This window comes from Canis lupus, chromosome 23, assembly GCF_003254725.2.
Source record: "Canis lupus dingo isolate Sandy chromosome 23, ASM325472v2, whole genome shotgun sequence".
Taxonomy (NCBI): domain Eukaryota; kingdom Metazoa; phylum Chordata; class Mammalia; order Carnivora; family Canidae; genus Canis; species Canis lupus.
In genome coordinates this window covers 26,186,517-26,210,325 of record NC_064265.1, presented here as the reverse complement: position 1 = coordinate 26,210,325, position 23,809 = coordinate 26,186,517, and the positions used below count along the sequence as shown (strand labels likewise).

At 36.1% G+C, this 23,809-nt stretch overlaps 1 protein-coding gene and 1 long non-coding RNA gene across 4 annotated transcripts in view; one reads left to right on the top strand and one right to left on the bottom strand.

The window, feature by feature from the left end:
* Positions 1 to 2,665: 2,665 nt before the first annotated feature.
* Positions 2,666 to 21,851, bottom strand: DAZL (deleted in azoospermia like). Of its 2 annotated transcripts, XM_025448976.3 has the most exons (11): positions 21,357 to 21,851; positions 14,610 to 14,756; positions 14,251 to 14,342; positions 13,627 to 13,678; positions 13,143 to 13,206; positions 12,913 to 13,052; positions 11,240 to 11,311; positions 10,282 to 10,332; positions 9,180 to 9,293; positions 7,744 to 7,842; positions 2,666 to 4,620 (listed from the first exon to the last, which is right to left on the bottom strand). In XM_025448976.3, exons 1-11 carry the CDS (start codon positions 21,834 to 21,836, stop codon positions 4,567 to 4,569), a joined length of 1,365 nt encoding a protein of 454 aa, XP_025304761.3. In that variant the 5' UTR covers positions 21,837 to 21,851; the 3' UTR covers positions 2,666 to 4,566. The 2 variants fall into 2 exon arrangements, with proteins under 2 accessions (XP_025304761.3, XP_025304763.2); XM_025448978.3 differs by lacking the exons at positions 9,180 to 9,293; positions 10,282 to 10,332.
* The window catches only part of LOC112661097 (uncharacterized), a 90,990-nt gene continuing 87,917 nt past the window's right edge, over positions 20,737 to 23,809 (top strand). Inside the window, exon 1 of one of the 2 annotated variants that reach the window (XR_007405101.1) lies at positions 20,737 to 20,952. This is a non-coding gene — a long non-coding RNA (uncharacterized LOC112661097). The remainder of the gene's footprint in view (positions 20,953 to 23,809) is intronic. The other variant, XR_003137422.3, reaches the window with a different exon arrangement.

The window sequence follows — 23,809 nt, the reverse complement described above, 5'->3', positions numbered from 1 at the left end:
TACAGTAAATAGTTTCACCCAAGATTGAGCCAGAACAGTGTATATTTCTATTCATTTTATTTTGGGGAAAGGCAATAGACGTGATTAGAACCTTTATGTACTTCTGCTAAACTTGTTTTCTATAAAAAGAACTGATTAAGGATTATAAAACTTCCAACTTTCTGAACCGCATGAAATGTTACTATTGCTTCAAATTTACAAAGAGCTTTCATGACCCCAATATCCCAGTTATGCAAGCATTTGTTCTATTGTTAAAGACCTGATGAACTGGTATCTGGGAATTTTATGCAGGAAAAGGCATATTCCTGGCACGCAGCCTTAATGGAGGTACACATGAGATACAAAGCCTCCATGTGCCTTGGGAAAATGAACTAGAGACTCAAGTGGAAAAGTTTCTGTTTCAGACCAGTTAAAAACATAAAATATAGCTACCATAGAGCTTAATTGTACAGTGCTAGTTTCAAGTTCTGTATCAAGAGACAATTTTTTGCATTTCCGTGGGATTGGCCCACAGCTACAGCCATATTGGACAGATGTTTTTAACTCTAAATGCAATGCAGAATTACCTATCATTTCTTTGCTACGCAGATTGAATATTTTGCACGAGCATTCAAAAACGCATGTTTATAGTTTGAACTTCTTATGTTTATTGTTTTCTACTACCAAATGTACTATCTACAGATGGAAAACTCAGAGTCTTTGATGATGGGTGGTGAGGAATTGCTCAGAGAGATTCAGTTACACACAGAGAGACGTATTACACGTAATGTCGGGAAGAGCTAGATTATACAGTTATCAAATATGTACAGGAGCAATCCTCATCTAGAAGAAGTGTTTCAGGGATACCAAATGATCATACTCAACAGCTGGGCCTATTTGCAAGATTTGGTCAATGGAAAACATTGCCGCTTTTCTCCCCCTTATGGTTCCCCACCCTCTCTATTGTCATCTTTGCGAAAGCAGAGTGGCACACTGCCTTATCACTGCTACTCCTTATTACCCTCAAACGACAGTAATGAAAACAGGCAAGACGATTAAGCAATGTGGCAGCCCATTTTTATGCATTTACCTTTAAAGACAACCAAGAGAATTTTAGAGAAGTGGATAGAGGGCTTTAGAACTACAAGGAACTGCTGTATTTATTTTTGAAAGCAAACAAATTCCTTGCAGTTCAAGTACGCTAATCAATATTAAATAGTTATTTTAAACAATACAAAAGTTACATGTTCTTAGGAGGAAAAAGCACACAATATACTTCTTACCAGGTGACCAATCTTTTTGGTATCTTTACCAAATCTTTATTGTCATAACTTGCAACTTTTTACCAAAAAATAAATAAATAAAAAGTGCTGTATGAAATCTTTTTCAATCCCAAAGACTTGGTTCTGTATTGAGAATTTTGAGGAAATCCTCAACTTGCAAATATGCTTAAAATATCAAGCAGGTTTTTAAAAATATTTTTAGAAATTTATTCATGAGACAGAGAGAGGCAGAGACATAGCCAGAGGGAGAAGCAGGCTCCTCGCAGGGAGCCCAATGCAGGACTCCATTTCCAGACCCGGGAATCACACTCTGAGCCAAAGGCAGACACTCAACTGCTGAACCACCCAGGCATCCCTCAAGCAGGTTTAAAACAACTGTTTAAAGATATATGTGGTCTAGTTTTAGGGTCTAAAAATTTTATACAGTTATTTAGCTTGGTCAGGGCTGATCAAATATTCTGGAAAATGTTCAGTATACGTGTATGTGTATACACATGTACATTTCAGGAATACTAATCTTTAGCAGATTATTATACTTTATTTTTTAAAGATTTTATTTATTCATGAGAGACACAAAGAGAGAGGCAGAGACACAGGCAGAGGAAGAAGCAAGCTCCATGCAAGGAGCCCAATGCGGAACTCGATCCAGGGACCCCAGGATCACACCCTGAGCCGAAGGCAGACACCCAACCACTGAGCCACCCAAGTGTCCCAGATTGTTATAAACATCAAAACTTAATCTTTGGTGATTCAGAAGGCATTCTGTTTTATCTTAGAGAAACAACATCAATATCCACTTTCTAATCATGCGACAGTTATGAAAGATCACATTAGAGTGTCCAAAGGGCAGAATTTCTTCTCTTTGGCCTCAGCTTATACAACTGGGTATACCGGAGCTTGAACTGGAAGAGGTAGTGAGTAATGATCTTTTGGATACACCGTCATATGAAATAAATACAATATGAAAAATTTAAGCTCTATCACTGACAACTGCAATACTCCCAAATGAGGGTCACAGAGATGAGGTCCAAAGTATGCAGTATACAAAATATTTAGAGTCCAAAATGAGAGGGACCTTGGCCATGAAACTAGTCACATATGACTCAACAGCATTCCCAGTAGGCACTGCTCTGTTAATGCATGGCACTGGAACCCACTGTTAACATTTCCAACTCAACCTAAAAGGGATTATTTTCTCATGAAAACCTAGGTCTTAATTTCATGAGAAAGCAATAAAGTGCAATGTACCAATATCTGCTCTCAAAAACGAACTCCACCAGATTAATATACACAAAAATATTTACACTTTTGAATTTCAAGGATCTAAACCTTGTCACATGACTACCTACCAAATTCCCCACCATCTCTTTAGATAATGACAAGAATAAATAGGTTGAAAATGTTTTTGGGAAAAAAAAATTCTTTATTTCTATTTATTCATTTATGCAAAGACAGTATCAACAATAGGTAATAATAACATTCTTATAAGTTTAAAATTAATTTTCCATTTTGAAAGGTTCAGGACTTTTGTCTCTTATTTGTTTTAAATACTTCAAGTCCAACAAAAAAGCAGAAAAATAAAGTTTATTCTCTTACTTTTCTGAAGGTCATACTAGGATAATTAGAATTGGCTCTTTCAAATTTAGGTACCATTTAGAGTAGCTTGGAAATTTAATCACAGAATGATACACGTAAGAATGTTATAGCACACCAAATAAAAAGTGTGAAGAATTTTTAAAGGACAAATTTCAGGGCATTTTCAAATTCTGAGGCATGAGAAAGTCTTCTTGGGGATCCTTAAGCTAAAAGATTCTTCTCTTCAGATTCAGAGTGAAAATTATTGGGGATTATAAAACAACTATGGGGACTGATGATATGGCCCATGGTAGTTGCCTTATTTTAGGGCTAAATGGAGTCTCCATGTTTTAGTGAAGGGACCAATGAAAAGAAAGGCTAAGAAGCCACTTTAAACTCATTTCAATGGCAGGTCAAATGATGCTGATACAAGTGTTTCCCTTAGAAGGTTTTATCCCATTGTCACCTTTCCAAGGCTTAGCCCTCAAACTGTTCATGTTGCTACTTCTCTTCTCTGTATCACCTGTTCTAGGAGCAAATCTCTAGAAGAATGGTGCCACCAACTGAAAAAATCAAGACTGGAGGGACAGCAAAGAGGCTCTAGTTATCTGTCACAATTTAACAAGGAGACTATCTAATCTAGAAATGATTGTTAACTGTGCTCTAGTTATGCTCTTCAGATACACACAACTTTAGTGGTTTTGAAACACAACTACTTTGACTCTTCTAAACATATTTTACTTTAAAACAGGAAATAGGCTAACAAGCAAAAATAAAATATATTTGCTCTTTAACAAATAACTAATATTTTAATGTTTTTATAAAAACAATTCCTTTCAGGTACTCTGATTAACCTTTAAGCAACATAAAAAAAGTTTCAGCATTCTTTAATACCAGTATTTTGCACAATTTAAGATACAGCCATTGAGTTTAGCATTTCAAGGGAAAAGAAAAGATAAAAGGAGAATGGTAACTCACTGAGAAGCTTATGTACTTAGTAAAGTTTAGTTTGTTTTGGATTCTTTAAAAAAATTAGGCCCAGAATTTTAGTTATCCTAATTATCATCCCAATCAAATAGGATATCTATGTTTGGATTCTAGATAAAAAGACAAGTATTTTGAACTAATAAACATAAGACCCACTGATTGGACTGTTTGTTTAGAATCTTTTACTGGGTTTAGACAAGAAAGACTTCAATAAGGCTAACTATATATTGAGTTCCACTGATTAAAAATACAGTTTTACAAACTCTGCTTTTGTGGTAAATTTCGAGACAAATCATAAATGTAAAGAATACTGTAAATAGCGTACTGTTCACAGGTACTTGTCAGAGAAGTGAAATGCTTGAATTCAAAATATCAAAATTCTGACCTTTCAAAATAGGTTTTCTAAAATAATTTCCTGAAAATCAGCAATTGCTTTTAAACTCTTAAAATGTCAATTTCAATAAAAAAAAATCCTTACAGATAAATGTTATTCTTTTCAGTCTCAATTATTTTTACTTTCAACTATATATTGAATACAGAACCAGTTTCTAAATAAACATCTAATGAAGAACAGTTTCAATGTAAAGTAAAACTAGGCAATCTAATACAACTTCTATAAGAAAGTCTGAGTGTGATTGGTCAAAATTCAGAATTAAATTTCTGTAATAGTGAAAACTTTCAGTCTCTTCTTAATATTCAAAACGAGCAACTTCCCATGAGACTAGAAAGTTAGCAAAGTGGATCACACAGATTTAAGCACTGCCCGACTTCTTCTAAAGTGATGCACTCTTTTATCCTAGAAAAAACAGAAACAGTCCTTTTTACTTCACTGAAAATTCTGATTATCACTATGATAGTTGCAAAATACTTAAAGCATTTATTTTGGGTTTTTAAAACTATAAATAAAAGTGATCCTTTCTGAGAAGTCTTTCCTGAACTTTTAAGATAACAAATGTATCAATGACTAGTTTTATTCAACAATTTAATTTAAAAAGAAATCTCAGTAAACTCAGAAACAGAGGACTTGGAGTCAGTATCATTTTATGAAGATTTTTAATTAATGATCTGGCAGTGATGCCCCAGAGACAGCTGGTGGAAAACATAATTTTTAAAAGTACTGTTTTTACTAACAAGTGCATCTGGTAGAAATCATAGCTTGAATACAGCATGTCACTTCAAACTGAAATGCTATGTTTTTAGGTTAAAAAATAAAAGCTTGGGCATATTTAAAGGCATATCCTTAACTTGTGATGAAGATCTATCATTCTTTAGGAAATGAGGATATAAATAAAAAATACATGTAAAATTTTCCTTTCACTTTATGTTGCCTGCAAATGTGTGCAGATATTATGAAGTAAGGCCTTAAAAAACAAATGGAGTGGAGTGAACCAATAACATCGATGGTATTTTCTTTTCTCTAAGAGCTTAACTGGGCCCTTTTCCTAGAGACTTAAAATTCAGTTGTCATATAAAGAATAGTGGCTTTTGGAAATTATGCAATCTGTCAATAGGATAATATCCTATTTCGGTTAAAGCTCAGAAAAGTGGTCACAAACTCAAGTATCTTCACAAGTCAGGTAGGATGTAAAAAATTGTAAGGACAACAGAGAAACAGTGTATGCCCTCCTCAATGCATTCAAATTTGATTAAAATAACAGTAACATTTAGCTAATCAAAATAGGTGTATATACCAGACAACCTCAAACTACCAACTTGTGACTCCTAGCCCAGAGGGACGGAAAACTGAAGGTTCAAAGTGTAGCTTTTGCCTAGTATCAGGTGAAAACTCAAGTTTAAAGACTACTTTCTGCTTTGCAAACAAATCATTTAAGTACTATTTAACCTTCAGTACTTTGGGCAAGGTAGGCTGTCATACAATCCTAGTTCTTTCCTTTTAAATTATACTGTCTGTATATAATGAGACAATAAAAGAACAAATGTCAACGTTAAAGAAATATGTTTTACTTTCTGTTGAACTTAATCCTGCTATGGCTCTACTCTTCTGTATTATAGGAATTCCTTAGTATACCCTTTTAAAAGGACTGTAAGTTTCATCCTATGTCCATCCAATGATAGAAAAAAGCTATTCTCCTTTCCCTGTTTTAAGACACAAAGCCATGGTTAAAAAACTCCCCTTTGAATATAAAATGGTATAGTCATTTTGGAAAAATTCTAGCCATTTCTCAAAAGGTTCAACATAGTTATTATTACTCATTAATTCCATTCCCAGGTATATACCCAAGAGAAATAAAACCGTTAAGTCCACAGAATAACTTATTCATGAACTTTCACAGCATTACTCATCAGAGTCAGAAAGTGGAAACAACCCAAATTGTCTATCAAGTGATGAATAAACAGAGGGTGGTATGTCCATAAATAAAAATAAAGTATTTACACACACTGTAACATAGGTGAATCTTAAAAACATTATGCTAAGTGAAAGAGGCCAGTCAAAAAAGTCCACATATTGTATTATTCTATTTATATGATATGTCCAGAATAGGAAAATCTTTCTAAAAGAAGCAGTTAGTGGTTCTCTAGAGGTAGAGGAGTTGGGAAGAAATAAAAAGTGACCACTTAATGGCTGAAGGGCTGATGAAAATATTCCAAAATTGTGGTCATGACTGCACAACTCTGAATAACTATAAAAATGGAATTGTTTTGTTTTAAATAGGTTTATTGCATGGTTCGTGGATTATGTTCGTGTTTTAAATAGGTTTATTGCATGGTTTGTGGTTCATCTTAATAAACTTATTATAAAACAAATTTCCCTTTACTAATAACCACAATATTCTTGTCCCCATTAGAGTGACAGTTAGTTCCTTTCCATAATCACAGACTCAGAATTAAAGAGATCTAAAGAACCTTTAGTCCTATGTCTCATTTTAGACTTGTAAAAACTAGAGCCTTTGTAAGACTTAAGTAATTTGTCCAATGTGACAGAACCAGGATCAGAAACCAGAACTTTCTTAAATTCAAACACCCACATCTCACCAATTCTGAATCAACTTTCATTTTCTACTCAGTTCTTTTCACTGCTTCACTTTACATCTTTTCCCCCTACATTGTTCAAGTATGTCATCTGGATGATTGATTTCTTTTCTTCTCTTTAATATCCATGCACAGGCGTCACCCATTTTACTGCATATCATAGATAAGGCATTTTTTACAAATTAAAGGTTTGTAGCTTTGCATTGAAAGTCTACTGGCACCATTTTTCCAGCAATTGCTCCGTGTTACATTTTGGTAATTCTCTTAATATTTTGTACTTTATTATTAGTTATTCTATTTGCTATGGTAATCTGTGGTCAGTGATTCTGAGAAAGCTCAGATGACAATTTTTAGCAATAAAATATATTTTTTTGTTTTTTTGTTTTTTTAATAAAATATATTTTAATTAAAGGTAGGCGTACTGTATTTTTTATATAGAATGCTATTATTGCATACTTCATAGACTACAGTACAATGTAAACATAACTTTTATATGTATTGGGAAAAAATTTCATTTGACTTACTTTATTGCATATTCACCCTATTGCAGTTGTATGAAACTGAACCTGTGGTATCCAAGGTATGTTCTCTGCCTTGTGAACCTAAAATTTCCTCTTTTTCCATTTGTCAAGCCAATATTCTCTTCCAACTCTCTTCTTTTACACAAACCTTTTCAATTATAAGCTTCTGCTAAAGGTTTCTTCCCTAAGGACAAGCTGTATCAAGGTTTGAGCAGCATAAAATACATGGCCAGGTAAAACTCACTCACAAAGGTTTTTTGACTTACAGTCAAATGCCAAAATGTTCAATTAATGCTCAATTAAATGTTCTATATAATCTCAAAATGTATGTGTATACCACAGAAAAAAAATATGCTTCATAGCTGACAAATATGCCTTTTATTCTGTATACTATTTTTTTTTCATACCTTAAAGTAGTCATCTTGAGTAACAAGAGAGTTTCTCAGTCTGTTCTCTGGATTAAATAGACAAGATACCACAGTCTGTATGCTTCTGTCCACAGATTTCTGAAAAAAAGGGAAGTTTTCTCAGTAATCTAAAGATTATAGCTTTTACTCACTGTAACAAGCTTTTTATTTTTTATAACAAGTTTTTTTTTTTAAAGATTTTATTTATTTATTCATGAGAGACAGAGAGAGAGAGAGACAGAGAGACAGAGACAGAGACACAGGCAGAGGGAGAAGCAGGCTCCATGCAGGGAGCCCAACATGGGACTCGATCCCCCGTCTCCAGGATCACACCCTGGGCTGAAGTTGGCGTTAAATCGCTGAGCCACCCAGGCTGCCCTGTAACAAGCTTTTTAAAGAAAATAGAATACATGTACTTTTCCCTAAAGAATCCTTAATGTAATCCATAAGGTACTATGAGTGTAATTCACAATACATTACATTTTCATGTAATTACATGTCACTTAATATGTACCTTTCATGAAATTTTTAAAATATTTCAGAATCCTAAGTATTGATTATAAAGCTCAATTTAGTAAAACCCTCAGATATTTGCTTAAGGCTCTTTAATTTTTCCTATTAGATAAGCAACAATGAACTTCAACATTCCAAGAAAAAATATCCAGGAACTGGTCATTATAACTATTCTAATCATCACTCAGATCAAGGAATCTTTTTTACTCTATAGTTCAGCAGTTCTCATTTTTTTCCACTGAGAAACACATGGACAAAGTTCACACAATCCAATGGGAAACCTTCAAGGTTGTTATGCACATTCCCACCACATCACCTACTTCCACATTCCCACTCATTCAAGGAAAACAGGAGCACTGAAGAGAGCACTGTCAGGAATTCGTTCTAATATTAAAAAAGAAGCAACTCCACCTATTTCAGTATTTCAATTATCAATCCAGACTCCACCACTCTTGAGAGCTATCATATATAATGAATGTTATGGAGAGAATGCCACAAACAATTGGATACTATTACTTAGCTAAGTAAATGTTTAAATTGGTTAAAAAAAAAAAGGTAAATATAATTCATACTAATCTCTCTTTTGAAGAGAGAATTCTTGAAGAAACCCACCTGTCTACTGCATTCCAAGTTATGCTTGGTTATTAAAGTTATTAAAGTATGGTTTAAAAAACAATGCAAATATAAGAGAAAAGGACGACTGAATCAGAAACTATATATAAACAGTGAAAGCTTGGGGGTGCCTGAAATTTCATCGATTTTTACAAAAACTGCCAAATTATTAGTCAGTTACTTAAGCTCTGTAAATTTTGGCTTCCATATTTAAATTTGAAAAAAGAAGCTTGTGTCTCAAATTGTTAATACTTGTTAATACTTAAAAAATAACTGTGAGAATATAAAGATAAACAAAATTAGATGTTTGCCTTTTGTGGGCCATTTCCTGAGGACGGAGTAGCTTCATGAACTGAACATTCACTTTGCAGAACTTCAGATCCTGGATCAACTTCATTACAGTGGTAATTAACAGCGGTATAAGCCTACATTATGATAGAAGTATAATCAAACAGATGTACATTAGATACATTTCTAAACAACATATTCTTCAAAATAAGTGAGCTTATACTGAGGATTTAAAGGTGGGTTGTGTTGAAGTTCAATTTACATTGTTTCAGAAACTAAACTGAATAGGTGAAATTCACTAAGGCAGTCTTTTATTTTGAAAAGTCTTCTAAACTTCAACAAAATCTGATTAGAAGGGCTCTAAGAAAAAGAAACTCCAACATGTAGTAATAGAATGAGAATTTCCCAGTGCCTAAGGATTTTAACTCATATCATTCAAAGGTCCAATGCTGATAAAAAGTAGCAAAGGCTTAAGTGTTTTATAGAGATAACAGCCTCTTGTTTTATTTCTCATGTAATATATACCAGTATTAACAAAACATTCGCTTGTCTTCAACAGATTTTTTTTATGGGTAAGAAAAATAGAGACAGATTGAATACTAATTCCAAATTCACTGAATTAGAATTAGCATAGGTATTAATACTACCTTTCTTGGATTATATATAATTTAGCACCTGTTGTATGCAGAGCAGCCATTGGCTTAAGCATATAAGAACAACCTGAGAAACAAAAAGCACAGTATCTTGCATGGAAGAATATACTTGGGTTGACAAGAAATTAATAAAACATAACACATAATGTGAAAGGGAAATTAAAAAATATTTCTAGGCATACATGTGATGGCAAAAGGCCATGAAACATTTTAACAGTTAAAAATAAGAAAACATTTTAAAATAAGAAAAAGGAAGGGGTGTCTCAGTCCATTAAGTGTCCAACTCTTGATTTTGGCTCGGGTCATGATCTTGGGATTGTGAGATTAAGCCCCACATCTGGCTCCGCACTGGGCATGGAGCCTCCTTAAGTTTCTTTCTCCCTCTGCCTCTCCCCTTCATTTGCTCTCTCCCCCTCTCTAAAAAAATAAAAGATAAATAAAAGGAAGTATATGTTTGGCTAATTCACCTTACCGGGGGTATAACATAACTCCTTTGTTCCCCAGCAGGCCACTGTGATGGCATCTTAAAACAAACAAAAAAAAAGGAGAGAGAGAGAGGAAGTAACAATTAGTTAACCATTCCTACATGTTTTCAGAAATGTGAAAGATTTGTCAAGTTGAATCCTTGAACTTACAGTAGAAGAAACAATGAAAGAAAGAAGTACTTTAGGTTTCTAATACCTGAAGGTTTGTTACTTTCACATACAAACTCTAACTTTCTTCTGAATTTTCCATGTTGGCTTAAATAGTTCTCTGAATTTATCACCAAAGATAATGGTTATGGGTCATAGATACAGTCATATCTATGGTAGAAACTGAGAGAACTGCACCTTCTAGTATTCAGCTGGAATAAACACTACCAAATATAATTGGAATTCAGTGCTCTAAGAACTGAGAAATCATTTTATTTTGATCTAGCCTACTAGAAAAACTTTGAAAAGTCAATCTGGACATTTCAGCTATTTGACAGCAAAAATGGAAGAATGTATGTTGAAATATAGAAGAGGACACCAAATCCTAGAAGACAGTACAAGAGAAAACTTTGTGCTAAGTATATTCCTTTCAAAAGATCATTCCCATGGGATGCCTGGGTGGCTCAACGGATGAGCCTTCAGCTCAGGGCCTGATCCCCGAGTCCCAGGATCGAGTCCCACATCGGGCTTCCTGCACTGAGCCTGCTTCTCCCTCTGCCTAGGTCTCTACCTCTCTTGGTCTCTCTCATGAATAAATAAATAAATATAATCTTAAAAAAATTCCCTTTTTTCCTAAATAAAGGTTTTTTTTTTCTAATTAAAGGTTCTAATTCCTAACTAATTCTAACTTTATTTTGCACATACTCAACTAGTTTAAATGACAATAAAATAAATTTATATAAATAAAGGACTCAGATAGTATTCCAAAGTAAATCATTTTGTTCCCTATTAAGTTACCTGATAATTATAAACAGGCAGCTGATATCCAGTGATGACCTGAACAGGTGAACTTGGATAAGGAGGATATGCCTGAGAAAAAAGTTTATAGAAAGAATGCATTAACAAGGAAAATTCTTGAAAACTATACAGAAGTATTATTCCCAATACAACCAAAGTATGAAAATAAAGAACTCTTATTTTTCTATATACAAATTCAGAATTCTATTGGAGTGATTGGCTTCATACAGAAAAATTCTCTTTCAAATGTCAGTCTTTTGGGTGAGGAAAAGGAAGAGATAAAATAAGGGAAGTGACTGACTTTGCCCATCTGTATTTATCTTACTTGTATATTTATCCCCAGTAGGAAGCTTATTTCTTACACTGGTGATAAAGCTCCATTAGGATAGATTTCCATGTTAAACTCTTATTAACACATCTGCTTTTTGTTAAAATATTTTTAAGCAGTTTTGTATTCCTTTGGGATAATGTGTAGTCAATGTACAGTCCTCCTACACACTTTATGGCTCTTTCTGTATTTCATTTCTACAAGGTAAGGGTTGTACATAACCCTGAAATTGTAAAAAGAAAAAAAAAAGAATCAATATTCATCTTTCAATAAATACTTACTGACTGAAATCATCTATTAATACCACATACGAATAGACCCAAGTAAGTAATACCTCACAGTAAATGTTAGGAACAAATAGAGATTTTCTTCTAACCATGTTTAGAGCAAGAAAAATAATAAAAGATATATCCTACATTTCAGGTAGATGGAAAAAATGTAAACAAATGAGAGACACTACAGAACGACTTCACTATTTCTCTTTTCCTGCAAATGTCTTTTAAATTGAAGTAAAATGAAAAAGAAAATCAATGTTATTTATCAATAGGAGATTTTAAGTATTCCAAATCCCACTTCAAACATTAAAGAAACCAGGACTAATCAAATTATATGCCAGAAACTCACAGAATGTACAAATACAGTTCAATCATCAGAAACCTATCCATTCTAGGGATCCCTGGGTGGCGCAGCAGTTTGGCGCCTGCCTTTTGGCCCAGGGCGCGATCCTGGAGACCCGGGATCAAATCCCACATCGGGCTCCCGGTGCATGGAGCCTGTTTCTCCCTCTGCCTGTGTCTCTGCCTCTCTCTCTCTCTGTGACTATCATAAATAAATAAAAATTTAAAAAAATTTAAAAAAATTTAAAAAAAGAAACCTATCCATTCTAGAACAAGAATACATCCAGAAGTCAGGAATCTGTGTGAGAAGGTATCTGAAAATCACAGCAAGTAAGTAGTAACTAGAATTGCCAAACTGAGAGAAGAATAAACCAGGCAAATACATGAAAAAAAAAGCCATCTTCAGATATTTTATGAGTTATCAATGGAGGGGAAAATGGAGGAGTATGTTCTTTGTGGCCACAGAGGTCAGTTCTAAGATAAAGGTTTACAAACTATATATAAGCAGATTTTAGTCTGATGTAAGAAAAAACACTAAGAACAACAAATTTCTAACAAAAGTAATAAATTTCCTTGACCATCACTCAAAGTATTGAAAAAGAGACAGTATTATCACTATTACAGAAATTCTACAATTTATGTCACAGAGAGTAAAAAGTGAGACTGGCTCATTTTTAAGGTGTCCATATCAATAAAGTCTCCATTACTAATTAAAAAAAAATTCTTACCTGAACATACTGAGTTATAGGATTCATCATGGTTGGAGGCTGCATGTAAGTTTCTGTGTTTGGATTACTCCAGACACTCTGAAACTGTGGTGGAGGAGGAGGATTAAAAACCAAAGGACGAGGCTGCACATGATAAGCACCTTTTTTAAAGAATAAAACAAAAACAATGCCCACTTTTAGTTTTTGAAAAGCTACACATGTCAACAAAAACCATTCTTCTCCTTACTCACATAAATTTTGTTTCCTGATTGCAGGTCCCAGTTTCAGCTTTTTACCATGGAAATTTATCTGTGACTGAAAATAAAGCAATAAAATAAAATTAAATTCACTTTCAAAGTCTTCACTTCCAAGACTTTGGTAAACATTCCAATCTTCTAAAACTTCTACCATCAGAGAGGATCAATAATAAGCACATACTAAATCAAAATTTATCAGCACGAAGCTACCTTAACCTCACCACTCACGTACTGAAAGGAGTCTTGGAATTTGATCAAAAACCTTTACACTGTCTGAAACCTTTCCTGTCTCTAGGTCATGAAGCCAGATGTCCAATTAGAAATAAACACGTCTGACAAGTTACAAGATTACTCTAGGTTTGGATTTCAAACAAGAAGTTTATTTCTATATTTTATACAAGGCTATATATATTCAGGACTCAAACAACACTAAACATTGCATCCTTAAACTGAGAGACTTTGCCATAAGATTACTTACTTCTACTATCTTCTGCACATCCACATCATTATAAAATGAAACAAATCCATAGCTAGAAAGACAGATAATGTATAAAAATCACCACTGTAACAGTATAAAACTTTTCTAGTATTCCATGAAATAATTGACAGAAGTGATAATGATAAAGAATGAAGAATATACTGAGGTAAAGATTTGTTAGATGTACACGATCGATCCTCTATAAATTTTACTGCTTTTTATTTTCTTCCCCAATCTATGTCAGAATGTGTGAGGATTAAAATAGTGTGGGACATCATTTGTTAATAGAAAATTCATATCTATGAACCTGAATTTATTACCTAAGATGGTTAAAATTTAAGATGCTGTGTAATACATGAAGAAAACAACTTTGATAAAACTGATTAATCCACTTAAGTAAAATAAACGAAAATGGGAAATGTTTATATACAAACACTATGAAAATGACTAAATAGAAGAGCTGATAGCCAACTGTTATCCTATATACGAAAGAAAGGAACAAAGCAACAAATTTATACAAATATAAGAAAACAAATTTTGAATTCTTTTTTTATGTTACTCTATAAAGATACTAGAGCTCAGATGTTTTTAATACTTCATTCATACCAAACATGTTTTACTCACCCTTTGGACACACCAGTTCGATCCGTGATTATCTTCACTTCTTTTACTGAACCATATCTAGCAAAGAAACTTCTAATTTCGGTTTCATCCATCTACAGGGAAGAATTTGACTTCAAGCGTAAAAATTCAGCATTCAAAATTTTCAATTACACTCTAAAGATTTGAAGATGAGGAAATATCTCCCCTAAGTATCCCCAAACCACCTGTAGATCTTTGTCAAAGATACTTGTGGTCTCTATAGGTTGAAAACCAATTCCAAATCTACATGAAGCACCAAAAAAACCTTATGTTTACAACAGAGCCCAAATCCCATAATTTACTAAATATTTTTTTAAATAAATGAAATAGAAATACAATACCCTAACATCAATTCCGCCAACAAAAACGGTGTTTGGCATGATTTTGCCTTCTGGTAAAACATAGCCTTGGCTGGTTGTAGCTGATGAGGACTGAGTGCTGGCCTCTCTGGAGATGGTTGAGTTTGGAGTCTCGGGATTTGCAGCAGACTGTAATTTGGAAAGTAGTTATCATCACTAGATACTCATGTAAAAACCACACATGATGTAAAATATAAACTTTGTATTTAAAGTACAAAATTACTTTAATAGTAAATTGGCCAGCAGTACAGATTAGTTCAGGTTTAGGATTAAAAATAATCAGACCAGGGATATCTGGATGGTTCAGTCAGTTAAGGTCATAACCTCAGGGGTCATGAGCTTGAGCCCCATGTCAGCTCTATGCTGGTTGTGGAGTCTGCTTAAGATTTTTCTCTCCCTCTGCCCCTTCTCACCCCCCCACCCACAAATAAAATAATTAGAATAGATCAGCACGAAATTTTAACAAAAGGTTACAGTACCTTCTTAAACCCAGTGTTGCTCATCATCATATCTTAAAGTAGAATACTGACTTTATACTGAGTTTGTGAACCGGAAAGTTCAGATTTGTAAAAATTGTTATTAAAGTCATCCTGTTATATTCCAGTAAGCAAATTTTCACTTCACTGAATACCTTATTAAAAATCATAGGAAATCTTTGAAAAAGATAAATGAACTTTAAAAAAATTTGCATCAAAAACACACATCAAAGCTTTAAACCAATTTGCTTTGCCTCCTCTTTCTAGTCACCAAAATTAACATGGATTTTATAATTAAATACTCCATGTGTTAGTATGCATTTACTTTGGAAATGGTCATGAAAACATTATTTGCTCACATACCATAGGTCCTGCTAAAAAAGGCTTATAATCCTTTCCTCTAGGATGTTCAAAGTATCTTTTGAAATAACATTTTCCTTCTTCAGTAATACCAGATCAATCCAACTGATAATTCTAATTTTCACAGTGGGCTGATAGAAATAAATGGTACTATCTTTATTTTCAGATAAAGAGACTCACATGTGAAACTCATTATTTTTCTGGATTCTGGTTCAGAACTCTATCTTAAGTCCTTCCATTCTAAGATTAATGTAAACTTTTCTGAAGCAAAATTTACTGGTAACATATATATGTTGGAAAAGTAGTATAGCATAGTGAAACAAAAATTTATTTAGTCAGATCTAGGTTCATGTCCCTCACTAGATTATAAGCCACTTACTTGGCAGCTGTTTATATCTGGGAATATTGCTTTGAGAAAAAAGTTAGATAACATCTGTGAATTCATTTTGTAAAGTATAATGTGGAATGCAAATATAAGTTAGTGTCCTGTTATTTGAATTTATTTTCAATAGATTAAAAAGTTTCTTCCCTGGTTCTACTGTTTGCTTATTTATTTTGTAGCTATTTTATTATTAACAACTAATTTCATTTGGAACTTCAAGGAACTAGTTTATGGCACATCCACTTATTTGGAATTCATTTATGAAGGGTTTATTGGTTCTAAGAGGGAAATATGAACCGTTGCAAGAGAGAGAAACCCATTACATTTCCTCTTATACAGAAAAACAAAGACGAAAGAAACCAATTGATACCTACTTTTTAAAAAGCGAGCACGGTAATTTTTATAGAAATTAGTAACAATACTAAGGTAGATAGAATTCTTATTTTGTTAGATGCTAGAAGTTACTGGTTAATTTAAAATTCTACAAACTGTTATACTAATTCGAGATGAAATCAAAACTGTCAATCACCAAATGTGTTTTGTTTTTTCTCTTATTAATTTGTGTACATACAACTGACCCTTGAAAACAAGGATCTGAACTGCCCAGGTCCTCTTATTAACAGATATATTTTTAAAACTACAATACAGTACTGTAAATGCATTTTTCCCTTCTTTAGGATTTTCTTAATCACATTTTTTCCCTGTAGTTTACTTTATTATAAGAATACAGTATATAATCCATATAACATACAAATTGTGTTTATCAATGGTTTTATGTTACCAGTAAGGTTTCCTTTTTTTTTTTTTTTTTTACCAGTAAGGTTTCTGGTCAACAGTGAGCTACTAGCAGTTAACTTTTGGGGGAAGTCAAAAGTTATATGCCAACTTTTGAATGTCTGTGGAGGGAGGGTGAGTCACTGTCCCTAATCCCTGCATTGTTTAAGAGTAACCGTACTTCCTGATTCTTTTCTGTAACTATAGCATAGTAATATTTCATGACAACAAAGTAGTATAAAAATATCTTTCTGAAGATTTATCTTTTTTTCTTAGTTTTCTAATTTTAGTGTTTCTACATGAATCTATTATTACATAAGCCAGGCATCTTGAACTATTGAAACTTGACTAGATTTCTCTTCACTATAAAACTTACCAATCCTTTCTAGTTAGCTCTTTCAAAAGTTCAAAACAAATAGAACAAAACAGTGGTTCTGAAATTCTTATAGACTTTTTTTCTCTTTCTCAATTTCCCCTTCATTTGTGGATGAACTTTGGAAAGCTTTCTTTTTGACAAGCTATTTAGTATTATCTGTCTGTGAACAATGGAAGAATATACTTTAATTCAGAAGTGTAACATCAGGCCAGAAAACTGTGCCAGAAAAAAAAAATAAAAGAAAACTGTGCCAGATTATAAGACGTTATTATAATGTATTATTTCTCAACCCAGGGAGATTTTGTGGTCCAGGAACATTTCTGGTTGTCACACCTAAGGGGTACTCCTTGTATCTGGTGGTAGAGGCCAAGGATATGGTAAAAATCCTTTAATGCAAAAGCAGCTTCCCACAACAAGAAATTACGTGTCCCAAAATATCAACAGAGTCACAGTTGAGAAACCTGTAATAGTATCCAGAATCAAAAAGCGAAGTTCTAATTCTCATATTCTATTTACAGAAATAAAATGGATACTTGAGACTAAGCAATAATTGAGGGAGGGTAAAGGCCATTATATATTATAGGAAGTTTGTTTTGGTTTGGGATTTTGATATTTACTGCTTGGTTAATTGAGATATTAAATACAATATTCATCAAATCATTTTACGAGTGTCTTAATATCTTAAGGCACTATCCTGTCTTAGTCCTCAACCAGCAGGTGGCACTCAAAGCTAACAAAGTAAGCAAAGTACTCCATTTTAACAAGACTGATCAGGAATTAAGCTTCTAGTGTATACTTACATGCAGTTATAATTTATATATACAACATCTGTAACCAAAAAACAACCTTTAATACTTTTAAACTATTGCTAAAAATACTCCATAAATAAATGCATAGACTAAAGTAAAAAAGTTGATGTTCAAGTATTAATCTTAACCATCTATACAGAAAGTTTCACGTAAATTAAATATAAGAAGTAATTATTTTTTGTATATACCTTCAAAATGAGTTGGTGGGTTCTGAGATGAGTAATGCTAAGATCTTAAGTAGGGGAGAACATGGAGGCCATTATATACACAATCTTATCACTACTATTTACAGTAATGTATTCCCTGTTATACTTTAATAATAACAAAAATAAACAAAAAGCTGGAAAAAATATCACTAAAGTTCTTGGGACGTCAGCTCTTTAACATCACTTCATTCAACTATTGTATCTACATGCAAGTAATCTAAGATCTAGAACTGACTACAAAAAAGTCTATAATTTGTAGGCATCAGAGTTCTATCCACAGAAGTAGCTAATAAAAAGGCTGGGACACCTGGGTTGAGCATCTGCCTCTGGCTTAGGGCATGATCCTGGGGCTCCAGGATCAAGTCTCGTATTGGGCTCCTTGCAGGGATCCTGCTTCTCCCTCTGCCTGTGTCTCTGCCTCTCTCTGTTTATCTCTCATGAATAAATAAAACCTTAAAAAAAAAAAAAAAGACAAAGATGCTAAAGTGAACTAGGAAATGAAAATCAGAATAAAACCTCATAAGTAAATCCAAGAGTGGACTCTTAGGGGGAAAAAATCCACACAATAAACAATGCTAAGCAAGAAAAAGGACAAGAAAGCAAAAATCTACATTTGTCTTTTTAAAAAGGTGTATGACCACATATTATAGGAGAATGTGATGTATAAAAAGTCTCTAGAAATAAATACGGAAATCTCGATGAAATGGCCAGCTTTCTAGAAAAAAGTCAATTTTTAAAAATCTTAGGAAAGGAAAGAATATTTGATTTTTAGCTCAGTTTCACTAGGAGTTTTTTCAAACTGTAAAGTAACTGGTGCACGTGTAGGGGGTGTGTATGGAGGACACCAACACAGAATCAAGGGCAGACAGAAGAAAGAGCATAGGAGAAAGAAAATTCAGGGGTGCTTGGCTAGCTCAGTGGCAGACATTCTTAATCTCCGGGTTGTGAGTTTGAGACCTAGGCTAGGTGTAGAGATCACTAAAATAAAATACAATAAAATAAAAAATTAAATTAAATTAAAAAAATAAAATTAAATAAAATAAAAAATAAAATACAAGAATTCAGACACCATAATTGAAAAATATTCCATTTTACAAAACCAACACCTAAATAATAAAACCTAATCAAAAGCTAATGGTTCACCTCTGTCCCTAACACAGAGATGTAAAATTCCAGCAGGATTTTAAAAACATATAATTAACAGTTTATACTGAAAACTCAAGGATGGTTCATTCTTAGTAAATCTATAACTGTAATTCACCTTAATGAAAAAGCATTTTAAAAAATACAGCATTCACTTAATTTTAAAAATACAGCAATGTATTTTTTAAATACAATTCACTTAAGCAGCATTCACTTAAACCTAAGTAAAATGGAAGAATCTTCTTTGTTGAAGTAATCTTAAGCTAACATCAGGCTTAAAATGAAACAGCCATTTCCACTGAAATTAGGGAATAAAGGCAATTCTTTTTTACCACTATAAATGAGGAATTAATAGTTTTTATAAATCCTTTAAAAAGATAAACATCTAAATAGAAAGGTGCATTAAAAATCTATTAAAAATTTTTTTGAAAGCTAACAACTTCAACTTCATTAAAGATAAAAAAAAAAAAAAGCACATCAAAACGTATTTTCCAGCTATTAGATTGGCAACTTTAAAAATTATCGAAAGAATGTGGAGAAGAGGTCACTCTACATACAGTGGGAAAACATACTGGTAACCTGGTTCCATTAAGACTAACTTGGAAAGATATACTACAATTTAAAATTGTTATAAAATGGGCATAACTCTCCACACCCACCCAGTTTAGCTGTTTCCATTGCTGGCAATTAATTTCAGTGATTAATGAATTAGCATGTCAAAACATTTGGACAAATATACTTAATACAGTATTGTTTTATGCAGAAAAGGTACTCATTATAAGAGAATTTGATAAAATAAGTAATGACAGAGTCTTAACACTATGTATTTGAAGTCATATAACTTAATTTATATTTGAAATAAGGTCCACCATATTTATTAGGTGAAAGACACAGGGAATATAATAAAATACTATTATGTGGCATGGCACAAGTTTTATAAAATAAAGTTCACCTCTCTACATGCAAAAACACTTGTTGAACAGTGGTTAAAGGTGCTGGGACGGACCAGGTTTCTTAAAATGAAACTGAGTTAAAATAAAATAAAAATGAGTTAATACGCTGTTATAATCAGGGGGGGAAAAAAGCTATTCGCATTTCCCCCTCTTTTCCTCTAAAAATGGAGAGAAAAAAATATTAGGATTTTTCATAGTAACTCGGTGATTAATCAGTAACAAGGATAATGACAACGCAAATAAGTATTAGAGAATATTACGCATAATTATATTTTTAGTATTTATATGTAGTAATATAAACTAAATTTCCTCCCTTTAGTTCTGAAATTGAAGAATCCTAATGATACTACAAATCCACAGTGTTTAAAAACATCTGTGACAAAAGGTTGGGTCAGAAAGTGGTCAGAGCTGAATCCCGCGGTCAACCAACTCTGCATTTACCCAAACTCACAGAAACGTACACCTCGGAGAGGAAATACTACGGTCTGCGCGTCTTGTTTAAATCCCTCGTTCGTCTAGAGGGGAAGGTGCTCCCCCACCCAGGACGAGGCAGCAGCGCGGGCGGCTCGGAGCGCGAGCGCGCGGCCACCACGGCGTCGGGCGGCCTGGCCCGTCCGCCCGAGGCCGCCGCCCGAGGGAGCCCCCGACGCCACGTCAGGCGCGAGCGGCCGCCGCCGAAGCGCTCCAGTCCCGGCCCGACGCCCGACGCCCGCCGCCCCACGTCCGAGGGCCGGGAAGGAACCACCAGCGGAGGCAACTCGCCCTCCAAGGCAGCCGCCGAGTTCCGCAGAGCCCGCGCCGGCCCGACGCCATGACGCGGGACACGCGCTGCCTCCTCTCCACAGGGTGAGCGCGGGAAGGGAAGGGAGGCCTGGGGGTGGGGGCGGGGCGGGCGCGCGGTTCTCCCCCGAGTCCCGGCGGCCCCCCGCGGGCTGCCCCGCCACCCAGTCGGTGGCGGCGGGAGGCAGGCGGGGCGGTGTGAAGGCCGCGGCCCTGCACGTGGCCGCCGGCGGAGGGGCAGCAGGTCCTGAGGGCCGCGCCCCCCACCCGCGGGCATCCCGCCCCTCCTCCCCCGCTCCGGGCCGCCTCGCCCTTCTCTCAGGCCTCGTCTGCCGTGCACCCCGGAACAGGGAAGCGGGGTGGCCCCACTTTCAGCCCCCGACCCCTGCGCCGCGCCACAAAAGCCGCGTCTCCGCCCCCCGGGGAGACGGGCCCCCGCCTGGGCCCCTCAGGCCTCCTCCTCAACTCACCATGATGGCGGCAGCTAGCAGTTCCCGCCGACGGGGCTCGAGGGGGAGTGGAGGCCGCGCTTCCGGCACCACCCGTGGGGCTGCTGCTGGCTGTGCTCGTGCCGCTGCCCGGCTTCGGCTGGGCCCAGCGAGAGACGTCCGAGGACTGAGGGGAGGCAAAGGCGAGCGGCGAGGCGGAGGAGCCCTGCAGCGGAGCGGCGAGGCTGAGGGGTGCCGGCGAACTGAGGCGTGGCCCGCGGGGCTCCGGGAGGTGGCTCCTGCGCAGGGTACCGGGGCTCGTGGTAGACGCCTCAGCCAATGGGTGGCAGCCCCCCGCCCCCTGCGGGGGGGTTGGGGGGACGCCCGCTCCCCGAGCGGGGGGGGGGGGGGATGCAGGGGGTGCGCGCGGGCCGGCGCTCCGCAGCCCGGGAGGTATGGCCCTGGGGTGGACAGACTGACAAGGCCGCACTCACACTCACACACACACCCCGACGTAGGCATCACCCCGAAATGCCTTTGGGGCGCCCTTGAAATGAGCATGCATCCTTAAATATATGTTAAAGTTAAACGAAGAACTTAATGTGTCTAGGCTCTAGCTTCAAAATGGCGCCCCGAACACATAGGATTAGCCCGATCACGATTATCCCCTCCCATCGCCTCCAAGATCAATTAAATGCCTGCGGAAATAGAAAATAGAACCAAGTCTGTAGGCAACGGGGAAGGAGACCCCCCAAAATCCACACACTTGGGAGACTTTCTGTCAAGTTTGAGGTAGATGGGGTTGGATTGGAAGAAACCTCGGATGGGGCCGACCAAATTAGTGTTCAGGGCATTCACTGGTTCAAGAAACATGTCGGTGGTAATTGACAGACAACAGCCAGGTACGGTAGATACAGGATTCAAGAAAATAGGCAAACATTTCTTCCCTCAGGGAGTTCAGATTGTGAGGGCGAGCGTTTATTTTCTAGGCCTTAGCGGAGGAAACGAGGCCTGCTTAGAGAATTCTAGAACATTCTCAAGGTCTGAGAAACAAGGCCTAGAGCAAGGGTGAGCTGTAGGGCAGTTGGTGGAGCAAATCACACAACTTTGGGAACCCCTCCAGCGTTCTTTCCTCACGGAGGGTAACCGGCTATGACTTTAATCCTCAAACTTCACTTTTGTATTGATGAAAAGCATTTAAATGTTACTTTTTGAGCTGGAACAGTGGTGGACTTCCTTAATCTGAAAGCTTTATCACTACCAACACCTAGTATTACTGGATAAAATACTAACCTTATTTTTAATATTCAGCTAAACCCCTAAGAAATGAAGGGAAATCGCAAGATGCCAGAAATTAAACTGAAAACCAGAGTATTCCTAAAGTGATTCTTCTCTAGCCCTAGATATGAGGGGCTGGGGTGTAAGATGACCAATCAACTAGTTTGCCCTGGACTTTCCTGGTTTTAGCACGGAAAAAAAACCCCAATCCCCAGAGAACCAGGTCCCCGGCAAACCAGGATAGGTGGTCATCCCAAGTGTGGGCAAGAGGTTGTTAGTCTGTAACTTGAGACAAGGAAGTATACAGGCAGGAAATAAGGGTTTGAAGTGTCTCCAGGTGGGAGTTGGAACTGAGTATATTACAGAAAACCATTGTCCCTGAAAGACATCCTCAGGAAAAGGGTAGATTAGGGGAAATACAAAACACCCAGTAGATGAGGAAGCTTGTTTCATTTCTGAATGAAAAGAAAAAAACTTAACTCCAGTGAAATTTTGAAACCCTATTGCCTGCATCTCATAACAGTTTAGAGTTTAATTTTTAACACGTACATGTTGTTAAAATCTCAAGTCTCAAAACCTAGAAATTGATTCCCCAATCCCTTCCTCCTTCCCCAAAAGATCTCAGATAAAGGATCTGGATTGCCTTGCAGAAACAAACATAAAACCAACCTGGAGGGATGTTTTCATAAAAGGCTCAACAGGATGCTCCTAAGAACGGACTCTGCAAGATACACTCACAACGAAAAAGATTAAAAAACTGTTTACTTATTCAGAGCAATACACTCTATATTTTAAGGCTATTTTACTATTTTAACATGTAAACTTAAAGTCTAAAACTAGTAAATGTGTTTACTCACCTCAAATAATTTAAAGCTTTTAGGATTTTTGTTTTTTGGTTCTTTTTGATTTTTTTTAGATTGTACTTATTTATTTGAGAGAGACAGAATGAGAACAAGCAGTACAAGCCAGGGCGGGAGTGGGGGGCAGGAAGGGACAGAGAGAGAGGGAGAAGCAGACTCCTGGCTGAGCAGAGAGACCAAGAGGGGGCTTAATCCCAGGAACCTGAGATCATGACCTCAACCAAAGGCAGACACTTAACAGACTGGGCCACCCAGGCGCCCCTCTTGGGATGTTTTAAACTCTAACCCTCCAAATTTATAAAATATTGTTATTATTCATTACTTAATTTTATCCTCTTTCCGTTCCATAAATTAGAC

Coding starts and splice junctions, on each gene's coding strand:
- DAZL (XM_025448976.3), bottom strand. CDS start 21,836: ATGCCTACGTCGGGGTGTGTGTGTGAGTGTGAGTGCGGCCTTGTCAGT. Junction 13,207..13,626: donor ATGTGCAGAAGATAGTAGAA/GTAAGTAATCTT, acceptor CTTTATTTTCAG/TCACAGATAAATTTCCATGG. Junction 11,312..12,912: donor CTATAACTCAGTATGTTCAG/GTAAGAATTTTT, acceptor CTTTTTTCTCAG/GCATATCCTCCTTATCCAAG.